Consider the following 18,065-nt stretch of genomic DNA (forward strand, 5'->3'; position numbering starts at 1 on the left):
TTTTTGTAAGACTTTATGTGAATAAATGAATTTAATCCTCACAAAAACCACACGAGGAAGGGGTCATTATTATGATTTTACAGATGAGGAACCAGAAGCACAGAGAAGTAAAATTATTTTCTCAAGGGCACACAGCTAAATGAGAAGGCCTGAGCTTAAAAGTCTGACTTGTGAGTTCAAGCTGTTAGCTACTACCCCAGGCTCTAAGCCCAACGACTCCATGCTCCACTGTGGACTGTGGCCCAATGTCTTACCTGCCGGTTGTGTCCTGGGTTGGACATGCTTGAAGGACTGGATTGTGACAAAGCTAGGCTGCTATTTTTCCCAACCTGAAAGACAGCAGTGAAGCCGCACTCAGACACAGGGGCCTGCAGGGGAAGGCAGTGGGCGAGTCATTAGAGGGAACACAAACAGCTGCCTCAGAGCAGGGCTGACTCAACCAGGAAATGGTGTGAGAAGATGGGAGCTACAGACAATGTCTTTGGATAGTGTTCTCATTCCCAGAAAAAGAAGGCTGGTAACCCACGGCTGTGGCACCAAGTCTGACTTCCAGTGAACGTACAGGGCAGAGTGGCGCTCCACTCCCCATGGGGTTTCTGGGGCTGTCAATCCCACAGAATCTGATTGCCTCATCTTTCTCTAGGAGTGACTGGTGGGTTTCAACTGCCAACCTTGAGGCTAACAGCCAAGCGTTTTAACCACTATGCCACCAGGCCTCCAGAGGACAGGTCACTCACTTCCATCGTCATTGCCCCAGAACTGACTCATGGCTGAACCTCTACTGAGTTTCCAGGGTTGTAAATTACAATCTTTCTCCTGAGGAGTTGCTGGTGCGTTTGAACCACCAAAGAGGCATGGCCTTTGGGTCATCAGTGCAATGTCTTACAGACTAGGTGAGCTAGAGGACTGGCAGGGAGCTCTTAATCCTGCTCTCCCAGGTGCTGTTCGTTGTTGTCATGTGCCACCATGTCAGAACCAACCCATAAGTGACCCTTCAGCAGGTTTTCAGGGGCAGTAAACTGAAGGTGAGGAGACTGTCCATCTTTCTCCTGTAGAGCAGCTGGTGGATTCGAACTACTTGCTTTTGGGTTGACAGCACAACTCTTTACCACTAAGCCACCAGAGGGATGGAGTCTCAATACTCTAACACTCCTGGATGCCCAGTCTTTCTACCAGAGCCCAGACTCACACAACTCTCAGACCCATCTTGTTTCTGGTTCCAACTTCGCTGGACGACCTTGGACAGAAAGGTTGGTCTTCCTCGGGCTCAGTTTTCCTACCAGGAGGCTTAGCTCACACACTGCTAGTCTTCAGAAAAGTAGTAAGAGGGTGGCAGGCTTGCCCTCTAGCTCCTGAGAAAGGCAGGCGACTCTGCCTGAGGGGGTTCCTGGGTAGCAGTACTGTGTGGTCATCTGTAGTTGGTTTTAGTGGCTCCAGCCAGCCAATGTCTAGTCGTACCTCTTCATGCTCGCCTTACAGTCTGCAGAGGCGGCTCCTGCCTTTGTCTATCAACAGCCTGTTCTCTACATCAAGTTGCCAATGTTGCTCTGCAGGAGGGAGTGGGGCAAGCTCCTCTTGGACAATTTACAGCCTCTGAAAACCGGCTGGAGGTTCAGCTACACAATGGTTCTGACTTGGCGGCAATGAATTGAGCTGACTGACTTTGGACTTACATTCGAAGCTTTGCTTTTGCTCAATTACTCAGGAGGCAAATTCAGGCTGTATGATTATCAGACACGATCAAACAGATCGTCAAGTTGTCCTCAAAGTTTACACTTATCTTGTATTTCCCAACCCTAGGCTGTCTCCTCATGTGTAACAGAACCAGACAAGATGTCAAGGGCCTTTGCTATTCTTTGGTTCCTGGGAGTCACTGATGGTGATCCCAGCCAAGGCCGCCTCTCTGGCCTGGTGACAGGCCACCTGCGTTAGAGAGTTACTGCCGACCAGACCAATGAACCATGGCAGCTGCCCAGGTCATCCCTATCCCAGAATTCCTTGCTGGTGAGCACCCTCTGGTGGATACAGCACTTCTCCTTTTGCCTCTGTTTTCACTGTTTACTAAGCCTTTCCTATGGATCAAAGCACCACAAACCAACATTTACTCAGAATAGAGATGTCGCCTTCCCAGCATGGAGTCCAAGAGCCCAGACTCCAGAGCCAAACTGCCTGGGATTAAGTCCCAGCCCTCACAGCTGTGTGACTTTGGGCACAGAGCTTAACTCTTCGGTTGCCTCAGTTTATTTGTCTGTAAAATGAGGGTTGCTCTTATTTGTTGCGTTGACCCTGATTCCTGGGCCCCATATGGAAATGATAATAATAACAACTAGTGAAAGAACTCTGGTGGTACAGTAGTTAATAGCAGTCCAAACTCAACCAGCAGCTCAGCGGGAGAAACACCCGGCAATCTGCTCCCTTGAAGGGTGCAGCCTAGGAACATCTACTGGGCATTTCCACTCCATCACATAGGGTCACTATGAGTCAGAACAGACTCAACGGCACCCACAACAAGTACTTAGTAAACTACTTAACACATCTGAAGATGTCATATAGGGATGTGTTGGGAACTATAGAACTTTATGGAAAACCCATTTGCTACTCAAACGTTTGGTCTGCAAACAAGGGCACTATCCTGCCTGAGGCTTGTGAGAAGAGCAGGCAGGGCCCTGGGGGTTCTCCTTCTACCTTACACCTGGAGGTGGGGAGTCAGGACAGACACATGCAACTCCCTCTCCTCCTCTCTTAACCACGGCCACAGCTTCTCTGACCTCTGAGTTCTAAGCATGGTGGCACACATGTGCTCATCGGTAATCTGTGGAGTCCCTTCAAGATTTCCTCTGGGTGAAGTTCTAACTCGAATCAAAGAAAGCCACAAAACATGACAACATTGTGTGGGTGGCTGCCTCACACTCCTGCAGAGCCTTCATCCCTCGGGAAGGGTTGGGCTGAGGGCTTGGCCACTTTGACCTATGATTACAAACCATAGGCTTCTCCTAGCGACTGCTTGCACGCTCTGCTCACAGTGTGCAGCACCTCTGATAAGAGCCCTGGGCCAGCCTTACCCCACCTCTGTGCTCTGGTGACCCACAGGGGAGGGACTAGAGCCTGCTGTGGGGTGGTGGGCTTTAAGGAGGAAGGCTAAACTTGAGGATGAGAACAAAGCTCAAGGTCAAGCACACCCTACTTCTGGGTTCCGTCACAACTTTCCAGCTCTCTAGAAACACATACTCCCCTTTGCACGGTGTTGTCAAACTTTCTCTCCTCTGCTGGCTGCTCTGAGCTTCTGTAGTTTACTTAAGGAAGGACAGAGCTCTATTAGGAAGAGGTTGAGACCGAGGCAACAAGGTGAGGAGAGCAGTCACTTGGAGGCCTGGGACACACGGGCTTTGTTTCAACCCTACCACTCCCAAGGTAGGACCCCAGCCTCATCAGGGCCTTGAGTTCCTCCTGAGGAAATTCCAATAGATTAGAAAGAAAAACCCTTTCAGCAACAGGATGCTTTAGTAAATGCATCCTCAGAAACCTCCAGGCACAAAACAGGCACAAGTGGAATGGAGAAACTCAGACTTTTCCTGTGCCTCAGATTCCCTAACTGTAAAATGCTCACAATAATCATTCTAACTGCACTGGGCTGAAGCATAAATGAGGTGATATTTGTAAAGGGCTTAGAACACTGCCTTACACAAAGTAAGAGCTACTCAAAGTATTAGGTAATTAAGGTGTCCTCTAAGCGGAGGGGGAGAAGGTGATCACAGGGACAGTAGTCATGGTCACAGTGACTGAGCAACCTGGCTAAGTGGGGTGCTGCACAGCTCCCTAGACCCCCAGGGTAGATGATGGCAGTGCCAGGAGGCCCCAGGAAGGATGGACCCCTTACCTGCCGAGAGGAGGTGCTGTTAACTGGCTCAGGCACCGGCGCAAGAAGGCTGGGTGGGTTCTTTTTGTGAACGCTATTCATACCAGGCATTTTAGTGATTTTACAGGCTTTGCTACTAGAGCTGGAGTTCTTACGCTTTTTTCCTTCTGATTTGTCAAAAGAGAGGGGCAGAGAAGACACGGCATTGTGTGAGGCCAGAGAGAGGTCCCCTGCATGGAGCGCAAGGGAGGGCACAGAGAGGGGACAGGAGTCACTGCTGCTGCCCACGGCGCCCATGTGTCTCCCTGAGTCCATGGGGCCACTGGGCAGCGAGGTCCGTCCTGAGGGCTCCAGTTTGGCACTGAGTGGGCTCACCCCATTGTTCGCGTTGTGCACAGACAGACTGTTATAGGAAGGGGCCACCTGATAGGAGTTCAAAGCTGAACTGGCGTTCAGGACACAGTTCTTTTTGTGGGGCCCTGACAATGGAGACGAGAGGGATGACTGCAAGGATAATGAGGAGGTGGAGGAGGAGGAGGAGGAGGAGGAAGTCGAAGATGGTGGCTTCCTCTTTTTGTTACTTGGAGACTCGTCGCTGCGGGCAGACAGGTCTTTGACTTTTGAGGATTTGCTGGTTTTGGTTTTGGATGGCTTGTGGGACGGGGAAGGGATGACGGCTGGTATCGGGGACACGGCGGAGGGGGCCTTGAAGGTCGAGTCCATGATGCTGAGGGTGGCAGCCACATGAGGGAAAGCTGTGGTGTGTGACATGAGGGCGCTTGGGTCCGGCGAGGTCACGAAAGCGGCGTTTGAGAGCATGGCAGATGTCATTATGTAAGAAGAGGTGAGCCTCGAGCTGATGGGAGCAGAAGAGAGGTACACAGCACCGGGGTTGCTGAAAGGCTGGAGGACGGATGCCGGCACGGGGGTGGTGATGTGGGCTGCAGGCGAGGGCATGGGGCTATCGGCCGCAGGAGGGATCTTCCTAAATGTGAGAAAAGAGGGAGAGAGACTGTGAACAGCAGGGCCGGAGTGGCTGGGGTTGGGGTTGGAGTTCCGACCGCGCAGAGGAGGCCCCGGCAGAACCAGACAATGAACATGAAGCCTTGAAGGATGGTTAAGTCGGAATTATGGCCCTTCCTCATCATCCTGCATTGCAATACCCCACAATCTCTTTTTAAACCCTTTCTGGTTCTCAGGTCCTAACCTCCACACTTGGATACTGGAGAACAGCTAATTTGGGCTCAAGAATAAAAAGACAAAACAGTATTTCGAATCTGCATTTCCGCAGTCAGTATCCGCCCACACCCTACTTGGGGCAGTGATAGAAGTGGCACTTTAATAGGAAGTGATCACTTAACCCTCAGGCCCTGGCTTGAAGGAAGCAGTGTGGCGGGAAGACCTTGGCCACCTGCGTTAAGCTCTCTTCCTCAAGGCAGCCTTTAACCCTTAACCCTCAGTTATCCTGTGTCCCCTAAAACCCTCATTTTCCCAACCCTACTCCTGACTGGGAATAGCTCTCTACTTGCGCACAGGCCAGCACCCTTCATGTTTACTACCTGCATCTCTGGCTTCTGTGGAAAGGCTTATAGTCATTGGCTCCTGCTGGCCCAGCATGGCGGCGGCAGGCCAGGGGACAATGGGCGGGCTGGGGAAGCCACATGGATGCCTTGTGAGCTCTGTCAGACCCTATAACCCCTCAAAGCCCCCTGGAGTAGGTGTAACTGGGACTGGGGCTGCTCTTCACTAGGTCTTCCTGTCCCTGGGTAAGTGAGGGGGTGAGACTGTAGGAACCCCTATGTGTCTAGGGAAGCGAACCAGAAACCTCTAGTGCGTTCTGAAGATGCATACGGGGGTGGGAGGAGGAGGAATACATAGGCAGAGAGAAGGAAGGGAAGGACAGCCACTATTTTCTTCTCGGGTCTCCCAGGAAGTTGGAGAGTTTAAGAACAAACCCCTTGCTTCCACACTGTAGACTCAGGGCCAGCATCTGGTGGCAGGTCCCTCTGGGGAATCTCTCTGTTGACTCCATTTTTCCACTTGTGCTAGAAACAGCTCCCAGCTCCAAACCTTGGACTAGGTCAAAGCTGCTGCCACCCTGGGGGCTGGGAGGAGGCTCAGGGACCTTGGGATCGATCACCATTTGCACTTGATTTTGCAGGAAAGGGCAAAATCGAGAGCTAAGTGAGTGTCTTCAAACTGTTTCTATTTATCACCTTGCTCCCTCATTTCCATGTTGTTAGGGATTCTCCTGCAACTAGCTCCCCCTATTTGAAAGCATTAGCTGAAGGAGGGCTGGCCTGGATAAGATGTGAGAGGAGGTCTAAGAGAATCCCTACACGTCCCTGACCTCAGGAGTAGGTGCTGAGACTGGAGAGAGCCAAGGAGAAGCAAATGCATGGCTTTCTACAGATTTCCTTCTCCATCTGCCACATGTGAGGAGGTTAAAGCTTCCACCCTTAGGATGGGATCACAAAACTCCTCAAATACAGAAGGACAGCATCCTTGAAAAATGTCAGACCAAAGACGTCCCATCTAAGAGAAAAATGTCACCAAACTCACAAAGACCATGATGGCATTTTAGAATTTACTTTCCCTCAAGCTAGAGAACAGAAGAGATCCCATGAGCACTAAGCAAGGTGTGCTATTATTCTGTTGCGATGATGAATGGGTGACTGGATGGATGGATGGATGGGTGGGTGGGTGGATAGGTGAGCAGGTGAATTCTCAGCAGCCACACAGCCATACTGTCAGGGACTTTGCATGCTGGGCGAGGACTCCCACATAGTCAGACCAGAAAGGTCTAGACATGTCCTTAGAACTGTCTGGCATTGAACAAGACCCTTCCTAACAGGGCTGAGGAGCATTCCAGTGTGGGGAGGCAGCCAATCCCCCCCTCATCTGCTGTCTTGCGGTGGCTTTACAGGCCACTTTGACTCAAGCTGCCTTCCAGGGAAAGCAAGAAAGACTAGGGGGAGGGGGCTTGGTGATAACTTGTAATAAACACTTACTTGCAAATATCAAGTGGCTTATTTAGAGCAGGCCCCAATCAATGACTTTAAATGGGATCTACTCTTAAGGCCCCAATTGTAAAATGCTGTGTGCCATTGAGTCAGAATCGACTCAGAGCTGACCCTCCAGTGGGTTTCCAGCACAGGAAGAGGGTGCCCATCTTTCTCCTGTGGAGGAGCTGGTGGATTTGAACTTGTCTGCTGTTAGGACAGCAGTGACATTCCTTAGCACTAAGCCACCAGAGCTCCCTAATGTGCCAGTTAGATATAATATAAAATGCCTCAACTTGTTGCAGTGGGGTTCAACCTGCTGAGATGCAGCTAGGCTGAAGTCTTACGTCTTAACCTGGCTGGCACACAGCAATGGGATGGGGGCTGTCTCCCAGCATCCTTTCTGTCTTTTTCCAGCCTACAGTGGATGCAAGGGGCTGATGGGGTGCACAGGGTCTGGGAAGAAGGGGAGGAGCGTGTGAATAGCTCACTGTCCTTGGGACCCCCTTGACCTCCAGACTAAACTATCTGTTTCTCTAGGTGCCAAAAGGTAGTGGATCCCAGCTTTGCAAGCTGAGACTTAGCTTAAGTGTGGCTTAGGGAAGTCCCATACAGAAGCCCACAGATGCAAATAAATGACTGACAGCGCCCCTCCGCCCCTGCCAGCTGGCACGGAGGTCCAGATGCTGACCTGGCTGAAAGAGAATACTGTGTTGGCGTCTCCTGATGCAGAGTTAAATGCTTGTTAAAGAAAAAAGAGTCTTGGCCGTTCCTTTTCTTCCTAATGTCTTCCATGCCCCCATCGGCTGCCATCCCTCCGGGTTCGGGCCCGTCGGGGCCTGGGGTTTGGGCAGCGAGGTTGAGAGGGCAGCGGGGCGCTACGCTCTCCAGAGTTGACACCCAGGCAGCCCCAATGTTGCTCAGTGACAGCAGATTGGTTAGGCAAGTCCTGAAAAGGGGGGAGGGACCTGATGCCCTGTGGCTTGGGCTTCTGTGCCTGAGGAGGAAAGGAACACGGAGCTTGAGCTGACGGGACAGCAGGTCGCACAATACAGATCAACACATTCCTGCCGCAGGTCCAGGACTGACGCTTCACAACACAGGGGGACCGAGAGCTGTTGGATAAACAACCACCTCGTGGAGAACAGGGTCACCCTTTCACGGTGCGCCACTTGCTGGCTGTTCAGAGTGGGCACGAGCTTTAGCAAGGACACCTTTCCGACTCACAGAGAGCAGTCACTTAAATGGGGAGAAACAGCAAGCTTCTCTCGTGGGTCTTTCTAATTTCACATTAAGTAGTAACATTCAGCCCTGAGCCCATTAGCAGTTTTCCTGCAGACCCAGTGGTGTTTTCATATCAAAAAGCTCAGCTCTGAAAACTCTTTGGAAATCTTGATAAAAAGGAGCTGAGGTGCCAGGGCTCCCTGGGTGACAGGGGTAGAAACTTGGGAGAGTGCAGGGTTTTGAATCTTGCTCCCATCGCCAACCTCCTCCTGTTTCTCAGGAGGACTTTTGTTGCCTCACCGGGGCTTTCTTAGAGTATGGGATCAGGGATGCTGGTGGGCCTTGCTGTGATCTAGCTCTAATGGATTATGGTCTGTGGAAGGCAGACCTTTCTAGGAGTAGAGGGGTGGGGTTCACATTCTGCTATGTGTGGTGGGTAGAGGGGAGCTACACCTGCTAGAACTTCCCAGGAGTGTTTTACTGAGTCAGGGAGATCTCTTCCTTGACACCTGATGCCACCTATTAAAAAGTATGTACACTGGAAAGTGTTGGCAAAGGACCTTAGAAAGAAGGAATAGAAGTTGTGGTTCAGAGCAGAAAGAAGCATGCGCACAGGGGAGGCAGCTTTGCTCGGGAAGTGGAAAGGGCCAAAAGATACACTTAATCAGCTTCATAGCATTGCTCAGGACTGCCTGGCTGCCAGCTGGACAGATTAAGTCACAGGACATTAAAGAACCAGAAACCGGTCTGTACCGTGACTATTCGCGTCATTCATATCACCAACAGAAGCTAAGTTTTCTTATCTCTGCAAGCTATAAGTTATAATTAAACACCGCTTTCACACCATTAACTAAACCAGTTCTTTTCTAATATTATTTTCATTTTGTTAAAGAGATTGCCAACCCAAAAATGATTCCTCCCGCCAAAGACAAAAGCAAAACCCATCATGCACGTTTATAAAGAGCCATAAGTCAATCATTCACGAGAGCTGGCATTTAACAACTGACTAATTATGAATCCTGATCTCAGGACCATTCTGGTCAATGAAAAGTCAACCCCTGACATTTACTTAGAAAGGTGGGGACCAGTTCATCGGGGGGAAGCTGGGGTCTTATATCACCCAGAACCCACTCTTGCTCACTTACTTCCACATTTGTGAATTCAAGTGTTTCTCTACCATGGAGTTTAGTGCGAATCGAAAACGATCCCATCTTCTATCAAACACATAGTACCCTCGTCCCATGAGGCGACTCCCGAATGAGCAAAACTGTGAGGAACAAAAACATTTTAATTTTGATTACAGGTTAATAAGCTAATATAAAGCATGCAGAGAAAATAACATTTGCATAAAAACACACAGGGGCATCATTTTACTCAAAATAATGAAGCAAACAGCACCAAAGCCAAAAATATTTCTGTTAGTGCTTCAGTTCGAGTATGAGATTTTCTGCAGAGTCCCTGTACCATGACCCAACAATAGCTGCATTTGTTTTGGGCCCTGGGGCCTAAATTCTCTGCCTTTAGGATTGAGCCAGCATTTTAGGTTAAAAATCAAAAAAAGAAAAACCCAGTCAGGGTGGTTTTTCAGCACCATCTGCTCATCTGTTTTCTCAAGGAACTTTGTGGCTCCCTGTCTGTCATCATGGAAAAAGCTGCTTGTTCTGGTGGACAAGGTCTTCTGCCTTCTGGCCACAGGGCCGCTTCACCTGCACTCAGGGCTGTCAAGTCAAAACCAACTCACAGCTGACCCTCTGGAGCGTTTTCAGAGGATGCAGAAGATAGCTCACCTTTCTCCTTTAGGGTAGACAGGGGATTCAAACTACCTGATGCTGGTTTGGAAGCTCAACTCCTTACCCATCAGGCCACCAGAGCTCCCTCCCTTCACTCCCACCTAGGCTGAATGGCTTCTACTCATCATCTTCATTTCATCTCCTCCCATTATGCCTTTAAATGTCCTGGAGCACAGCACCTCTGAGCTTTTGTTTATGCTGTTCCCTCTGCCCTTTATTTCCTTCCCTCTCTTCCTGTCAATCCCATCCCTACCTGTCTCTCAGTGCCCTAAAGAGGCCTCTCATTTTAGATAGCCTCCCCAGTCTGATGAATGGTTTGTAATTGGCCGCTAACCTCAAAACAGATGGTTCATAACGACACAGTGACACCACGCAAGAAAGGCCTGGAGATTCGCTTCCCTAAAGATTATAGCCAAGACGACTGTAGGAACAGTTCCACTTTGTAACATACGGGGTTACCATGAGTCAGAATAGATTCCATGGCAACGAGTTTTGGGATTAGCATCTGATAAATCTTCCTACTTTGACTCCCACGGAGCAGTCTACTGCAGACTTTATTCTCTATTACCTTGGAGTCACTGTGGGACTGTTTTATGTTACATACAATGCCTGATGTCATTGTTTTAGATTATACATGTGTAAATGCCGGGAGTCCTATTGTCTTCACTTCCTTGTTGTCAGATGTCATTCAAGTGGAGTACAATTCATAGTGACTCTATGAACAAGATGTGAAGCTGTGCTATCTGATGCACTTGAGCCCAATGCTGCATTCACTGTGCCAATCAATCTCATTGAGGATTTTCCTCTCCTTCCCTGACCTTTCATCTTTCCAGGCAAAGAGCTGCCTTACTTAGCTACATGCCCAAAGCATGAGATACGGAGCTTTTCCATCTTTGCATCCAAGGGCTAAGGAATGAATGAGGGAGACAAAGCCCCACAAAATGTGTAAAGTCAACATTATATTCCCACATAGTTAAAACATTCAGGTATTTAATAAATGGCATTTAATGAAAATGTTAGGACAATAGGAAGGCTGGTAGACAGAGTTGCTGCAGCAGCCTCTGAGAAGGTGACATTCAGCTGGTTGAGAGTCCAGGCGTGTATGCCTATGACTATAACTCAGATGCAGCTCCCCTCCCTTCCACCAGGCCTCCTAGCAGCTCCCTGGCCTCCATCCCAGACACAGTGCTGGATTGCCATTCGTTCCAAAAAACCTTCCTGGAACCAGTTTTCTGGAATAGTTATCGGGAGGAAATGCAAGACCTTCCTTTTGTTCTGTTTTCACTTGTGCTCCGGGAGTCTTGTATTAAAATCTTGCCACCCATCAAATCTGAGCCTGCCTATGAAAAAAAAATCCCAACCCAAACACACCACTTTTTCTACACCTTCATGTTGTTTACTGATCAAGTAAGAAAACAAACAAAGGCAATTTTCCAGCAGGAAGTTGGCTCCCAGCAGCATGTGGGAGCTGGTCCAGGTCTGGACCATTTCTTCTTTTATTGCAATGGCCAAGGACACTCGGACTGAGTGTTCATGGCAAAAAATGAATGATTTAAAGCATCAACTAACTGTGAGAGAAAGAAACAAATCTAGACCTTTCCATTGAAATCAGCAAAACATTAAGGCCACACAACAACTCCAGGGCCAGAGTTGAGGTAATCCACTGTGGCCTGGCATTGGTGAATTTGACAGTCTGGCACTCTGATAGAGCCTCGTCTCTGTTTCAAATTTGGCTGTCTTAGGCACTTTTCTGTCTCTGACCTATGTATCACTAGTTGGTCCCTTAGCAAGATATGGTCTCATGCCATTGGTCCTGGTAGCAGACCCTCCGGATTGCCAATGTCTCCAACAGCTGTCTCGTTCTTCTCTCTCTCTCCACACACACACACAGAGAGAGACACACACACACACACAGAGAGAGAGAGAGAGAGAGAGAGAGAGAGAGCGAGAGAGAGAGAATGTGTGTGAGAAAGACACAGAGAGAGCAGAGAGAGAGAGCATTGCCAAGAGAAAAGGTGGGCGGTTAGAATCTACCAGCTGCTCTGTGGGAGAACGATGGGCAATTTCCTCTTGTGTGATTAAATGCCTCTGAAAATTTGCTGGAGGGTCAGCTATGAGTCAGTTTTGACTCAATGGCACATAACAACAAACTATATTTACACACACACACACACACACACACACACACACACACACACACGTGTGTGTGTATAAAGACTATTCAGAAGGATCTATGGTGCCATAGTATGTTATATATCGGAATCCTAACTGAAAAGTTGGCTCTTTAAGCCTAGCAGCAGCTTTGTGGGAGAACGATGGTCAGTCTCTACCCATAAAGATTTACAGACTTGGAGATCATTTTACTCTGTTCTATGGGGTTGCTATGAGTTGGAATTTACTGGACAGTAGGGAGTTTTATTTTGGGATCCCCTCCTCTTCATTTGGATATGAATTGTTTGGTGACATTGTGTCAGCATTCTCATTTCTATTCTGGTTGTCCTGTTTCTTTTACTCTAGTTTCCCTGCCTGTCCCTTTCCTTCTGAGATTTGGTCTACAGTTACAGCTGACTTATAGTTCTCATGTAGAGGATCATGTAGAGAAGTACTGTACTTAGGTGTGCTATTATTTATTTTATAAGCAACTCTGTCTTTTGGGTAATAGATGATATGGGGAGTGGTCTGAGTCCCAAATTTAAAGAGTATCTCAAATAAATAGTCTCTGGGTTTGCTTTTGTCTCAATGGTCCAGTATATGTCATCTTTTCCTAGGACCTGAGCTTTGTTCTACACTGTCTACTGTAGCCAGGTGCCCACCTTCTTCTTGCTCAAAGACCTACACTTGTGTCCTAGTGTCTGACGCGTGATGGGCATGCAAAGTGGACAGACTGGTTTCAGTCCGTGTCACTGTCCTCTCAGATTCAGTTCTTGAATTGTCTCAGTGAGTGGGGGTATGTGAGGGGGCATGGGATCCATTTCTGCCCAATGGAGATAAGAGGGTGGGTCTGCTGGGGGTTTCAGAGGAAGAATTTCCTCCCTGACATGAGACGGCATTTTGGAAGAAGGCTAGTTGAGTTTATGCCTTTCCCTTCTTAGAATGGCCTTGGATAAGGAGGTAGGGCTGGAGCTGTAGCAGACACGTGGGATCATGCAGGGAAGGAGGATGACATTCCAGTCACATCCTCAGTCTCATGAGACTGGAGATGCTGAGCCAACCCTAGCTGTCCCTGTGGTTACGAGGGAAAATTCAATGACCTCAGCATACAAACTTCGAGAGTTGAGTTTTCTATTACTGGTGGACAAAGGCATTTCTACTCCCCCCCTGCCTCTGCCCCCGCCATTGCCTTTGTGTTGAACCTGACCAAAGGTAACCCTTGATTAGGTTTCTGAGGCTGAAAATCTTAATGGACAGAGACTGCCCATCCTTCTCCCATGGAGTTGCTGGGAGATTTGAACCACTGGAGATACGAGACCTTTTGATTAGTAGTGCTACATTCTATAGATGATGCCACTTGACTGTGTCTGTAATGGTACGAGGCAGAGGTGAAGAAAGCGAGAGGGGGCCAAGCAACCATCACTCCTTGAAGCAGGAGATGAGGTTGTCCTTCACTAGAGAGAAGGGAGAGCGCAGTCTGCCATCCTGATACAGGGCTGAGGTTCATGCACCCAATCCAGATGGAGGGATGGGCCAAGGAAACCTTGCAGGGCTCTGGCTGGCACCAGAGTAAACCCACTGGCTTTTGGCGCCATGCGGAATGTGCCAGGCACCCCCTGCTTGAGAGCTCACTGAGCAAGCGCACACACGCCGTAACTACTGCCTTCATACTGCCTACCTCCACCCCAGCGACCTTCCTCAGCAACGGGGAAGAAAGTACCCTTTTAGTTCATCAGTCACTATGCTGGCATGATCGGTCATGTCCTTCCTTAACACATTCTCTGTCATACACACAGACACAACCTCATTCTCTCTCTCTCCACCACAGACACACACTCACGACTTCTGGTGCCATATGGCCATACTTACTAATCACAATAAAACACAGAAGCAACCAGGGCTGGCACCTGGCATGCTGCTGAGAGATTTTCAGAGCGAGGGAGCCAGACGGATGCTTGAAACCAGAAGCTTCATTTTTAGATGGGGAAGGCCACCGGGTCAGCTCCCAAGTGCACTGAGACAGACACCGACTGTCAAGCATGCTTGCTTCAGGGTGGACCACATACACTCAAGGTGTTTAACGGATGAGAATCAGCTGGGAGCACTTTTCTCTCCTCCCGTGATTTTCAAGGGCATTTCTAAGACAGTCATTCAACCTCTGGGTAAGCCTTTTTATCACACCGGGGACTGGCAGCCTCTCCTCAGGCACGCATGCTGTCTGGCACGTCTGACTAAACGCCTGCAAAGGACGGAGGGCGAAGGGAGGAAGGAGGCAGGAGGGGACAGACGCAGCCTACCGCAAGAGGTCTCGGATGGTGTGTGGAGAACTGACAGTCTAGCTTCTCGGGTTCCTCAGCTCCATCCATCTCCCCCTCATCACTGGACAGTCGGCTGGTGGGGTCACCTCCGGCAGGGGCCACGGGGGGTTCTGGAGTGTAGCCACTGTGATTTGAAGATGCACTGCTACTTATGCTGTTTGCAGACGATGGTCTAGGAACAAGATGCAGAGACAAACAAGGGTAGAACATTTCCGAGATAGTAACATCAGCCATGTGACTCAGGTGAATCTGGTACTGCTAGAGCATTCCGGTGGCTTGGTGGTAAAGGATTGGACTACCAACCCAAAGGCATGAGGTTCAAATCTATCAGCCGCTTTGCAGGACAAAGATGGGCAATCTCCTCCTGTGTGATTTACTGCCTCTGAAAACCCATGAGGAAAGTCAGCTATGCGTTGGTTCTGACTCACTCATACATAAACAACAACATAATAGTTTCAGGAGCTCAGAAAACAGTCCTGTTAGTCTTCCTGATACATCAAGGTGGGCAGGTGGATGGCAAATTAGGGAGGGGCAACGTCAAGCTAAGAGGTAAGTAGTGATCAGCTGTGTGGGTGCTCCAGCATTGCTAAGGTTCTGCTCTGACAGCCGCCTCTACGGCAGAACACAGCCACCAGAGAGACAACTGCAGTCAAACCCGAATGCAAAACACACAATGTGACAGGAACTAATTTCATAGAAAAGTTATCACGCATGGATTCATTTACAACTATCCACCCATTTGCACAAAAATAATTGGTATTCACATCTAGCAGCTCTCTTCTCAAAGTACTAACACTTCTCAATGTGCTCGATATAGACTGAGAAACCGGTCAGGGAGATCAACCAGGTAAACAGGTTCAACCAATCCACAAATGATCAATACGCAAGCAAAGCAGTTCTAGGAAAGACTTTTTTTTTTTTAATGAAACTATGACTTTATGAAAATTGTTAGCATACTGGCATGAAAAAAGGTTTTTATCTCAGTGATGTGTCCCAAGCTGGTTAACTGACAGAGGATTTTTTAATACCAAGCCACGTATATTTTAATTGTATCTTCTAAGGATGAGCACTTCAATTTCTTTTTTGACAAGACACTTTACACAGTCTGGCAAGCTTGGCTCATAGTAGGAGCTGAAGAAGTATTCTGATGGGAGGAAGGTGTGGGAGTCACTCAATCTCACCTCAGTGATGGTTGTTGTTACGCGTTGTCCGTCAGTTAAATTTAAACTCATGACCTCACAATGTTAGACAGTAAATGTGCCTCGTAGGATTTTCCAGCTGGAATCTTTATGCAATCGGATCTCCAGATCTTTCCCAAACAACTAACTGTGGGCTGAGTTTGGACTGCTAACTTTTCTGTCAGCAGCCACCACATGGGTAACCACTGTGCCCCTCGCACTCTTTCAATGATGTCTGAGCTCGTGGCTACGCAATATCACAACAGGAGGAAGCACTGTGTTTCCTCAACAGTCAACTATAAAACACAATGAGGCCAAACCAAACCAAACCAGAGAAGCCACATTACTAGGTAGCTCCAAGAGGCACAGTCAGAGCCCTTGCTTTGTAGTCCTTACTATTCTCTGCTTTTATTCGGTGATTGACCAGAGAAAGTGGCTAATACAGGCAGAAAAGGGTTTGGGGTGGAAAGGAAAATCATGATCTCTTTGAAAAATTCCTTTTCAGCTTTGAAAGCTGCCCCTTCAAGTCCCATGAAGCAGCTGTAATTTGTCACTCTTTTCTCTCATTTCCACTCTGGATTCTTTGTTGCTTTGACATTTTTACAGGCCTCAAGTACCTGAGCACAAGCCAGACTCCAGAAGCGGGGCCTTTAGAAATAAAGCCACAGGTAGTATTCAGCATTATAATGAGGCTTGTAACAAGAACTATGTCAACCTGGTGATTAATAACTGTCACCTTCCCACCCTTATAAAAATAAAGATGTCATCACTTTGCACGTGAAAAGAACACCTCCACAGGTGGTCCTTCCTGCATCAGGAAGGGCAAAGTGCTACTGTCTGCTTATGATTGAAACTGGATATTGTAAAACAATTACAAAGCACTAAAACATAGAAAATAGCAACCTTAATCCTTTGCCCAAGTTCAAGTGCTACTGGCATTTTGGTTTCTAACCTTCCAGACTTCTGTATGTACATATATATGCAGAAATGATTGTACTGTATAAACTATTTTGAGACGTGTCTTTTTTTTTAAGACATGCTTTTAAAAAAATACTAACAATGTTAAATACAGAATTATATCATCATTTTTAATAGTCCATGATTTTCCACAATATAGATATAATGATGGGGTAGGATTTTGTTGTGTCACACATAGGGTTGCTATGCCCTGGAGCCATCTAGACAGCATTTAACAACAGTAATCTTCTACTGATAGACCTTGAAGTTGTTTCCAAATTTGATAGCAGGCTCTTTTTGAAGCATGCCCCACCTCAAAGGATCTCCCTACCTTATCAGAGATGAACATCAGCTGCATTTCTGTTATGTGTGATGACAATACCATCAAGTCTGAACTGACTTCTCTTCTTTCTCCCAGGGAGCTGCTGGTGAACTCAAACCTCCTACCTTTGGATTGGCAATGCAACTCCTTGTTTTTCAAAAATCCATTTGGAAATCTCTGCATTTCATGTCATGGAAGATAAGAGATGTCCTAATTATGGAAGATTTTGATATCTAGGTTTATCTGCTACTTACATCAGAAGCCCCTTAACTGACAGAAGTGGAAACAAGAGATTTTAATACATTGTTAGAAGAAAGATTCCTTCCTCCAGAGCATGACTGAGGTACTGGGTGGAAACAAGGTGGCTATCGGCCATCCATGTCCCACTGCCCCACCGTGTTTCTGGAATGCCCATATTAGGCAAGAATCGATCTTTTCAGGTTGGAAACATCCACTAGTCCTCAATTCAATGAACAAAGTAAGATTCATGTTGACAGTTATGTTCTCACAACCATCCCACCAAACCCACAGCTGTGGGGCAGATTCTGACTCCTGGTAACTCTCCACTGGGTTTCTGAGATGATAAATCTTCACGGGAGGAGATTGCCTCATTTTTCTTCTGCGGAGTGGCTGGTGGATTTGAACTGCAGACCTTTTGTCTAGCACCCCAATACACAACACACTGTGCCACCAGAGTTATTTTATAGCTTCATAAGGGCAAGTAAGTTTGAGGGTAGAATAAAAACATTTTCAGAAGGGAATGGCAGACATACTCCATCATAAAAAAAGGGATTAAAATAAGAAAGAAGAAAGCATGGGATTGAGGAAAGAGACACTCTTATACAGAGAAGGCAAAGTGATATTCAAGGATGCGAGTGCTATGGCTCCCAATCTAAGAGTTTTAGTGCTATGCATCTGATTTTTAAACTAAGAGCTTGAAGAAAAGAAAATAAGGAAGCAGTGAAAGAAAATGGCAGAAGCATTAAATAGTAAATTCTCATTACATTCAATGGGATGAGAGGAAGAGAATCCAGGAGAGGAGAGCTGAGCCTGGAAACAGTGTGCAAAGGCAGAAGTGTGGCCGTATGATTGTGTACGCATGTGTGCTCATGCAGAAGCAGAATGGCTCTCCTCTTTAGAACGTGTTCACCCAGGAGGTCTGTATCCTCCTGGAGATGACAGAGTGAGGAGTACTTTCGGGGCTGTCAGTGGTGACAGTGCATTCCAAGGTGGTATCTGCAGGGAAAGACCAAGCGAGGTCTTGGGG

The 18,065-nt window shown here is 47.8% G+C and overlaps 1 protein-coding gene across 2 annotated transcripts in view; it reads right to left on the bottom strand.

Moving 5' to 3' along the window:
* Positions 1-18,065, bottom strand: part of ATXN7L1 (ataxin 7-like 1) — a 336,816-nt gene that overhangs the window by 2,754 nt on the left and 315,997 nt on the right. For both annotated transcript variants that reach the window (XM_006882620.1, XM_006882619.1), the window contains 4 exons: positions 14,321-14,513; positions 9,228-9,349; positions 3,878-4,841; positions 255-329 (listed from right to left, as the gene is read on the bottom strand). In XM_006882620.1, the coding sequence (XP_006882682.1) occupies positions 255-329; positions 3,878-4,841; positions 9,228-9,349; positions 14,321-14,513 (1,354 nt within the window). The remainder of the gene's footprint in view (positions 1-254; positions 330-3,877; positions 4,842-9,227; positions 9,350-14,320; positions 14,514-18,065) is intronic.

The sequence above is a fragment of the Elephantulus edwardii genome, unplaced genomic scaffold (assembly GCF_000299155.1).
Source record: "Elephantulus edwardii isolate Elephantulus edwardi_28Jun2011 unplaced genomic scaffold, EleEdw1.0 scaffold00022, whole genome shotgun sequence".
Lineage (NCBI taxonomy): Eukaryota > Metazoa > Chordata > Mammalia > Macroscelidea > Macroscelididae > Elephantulus > Elephantulus edwardii.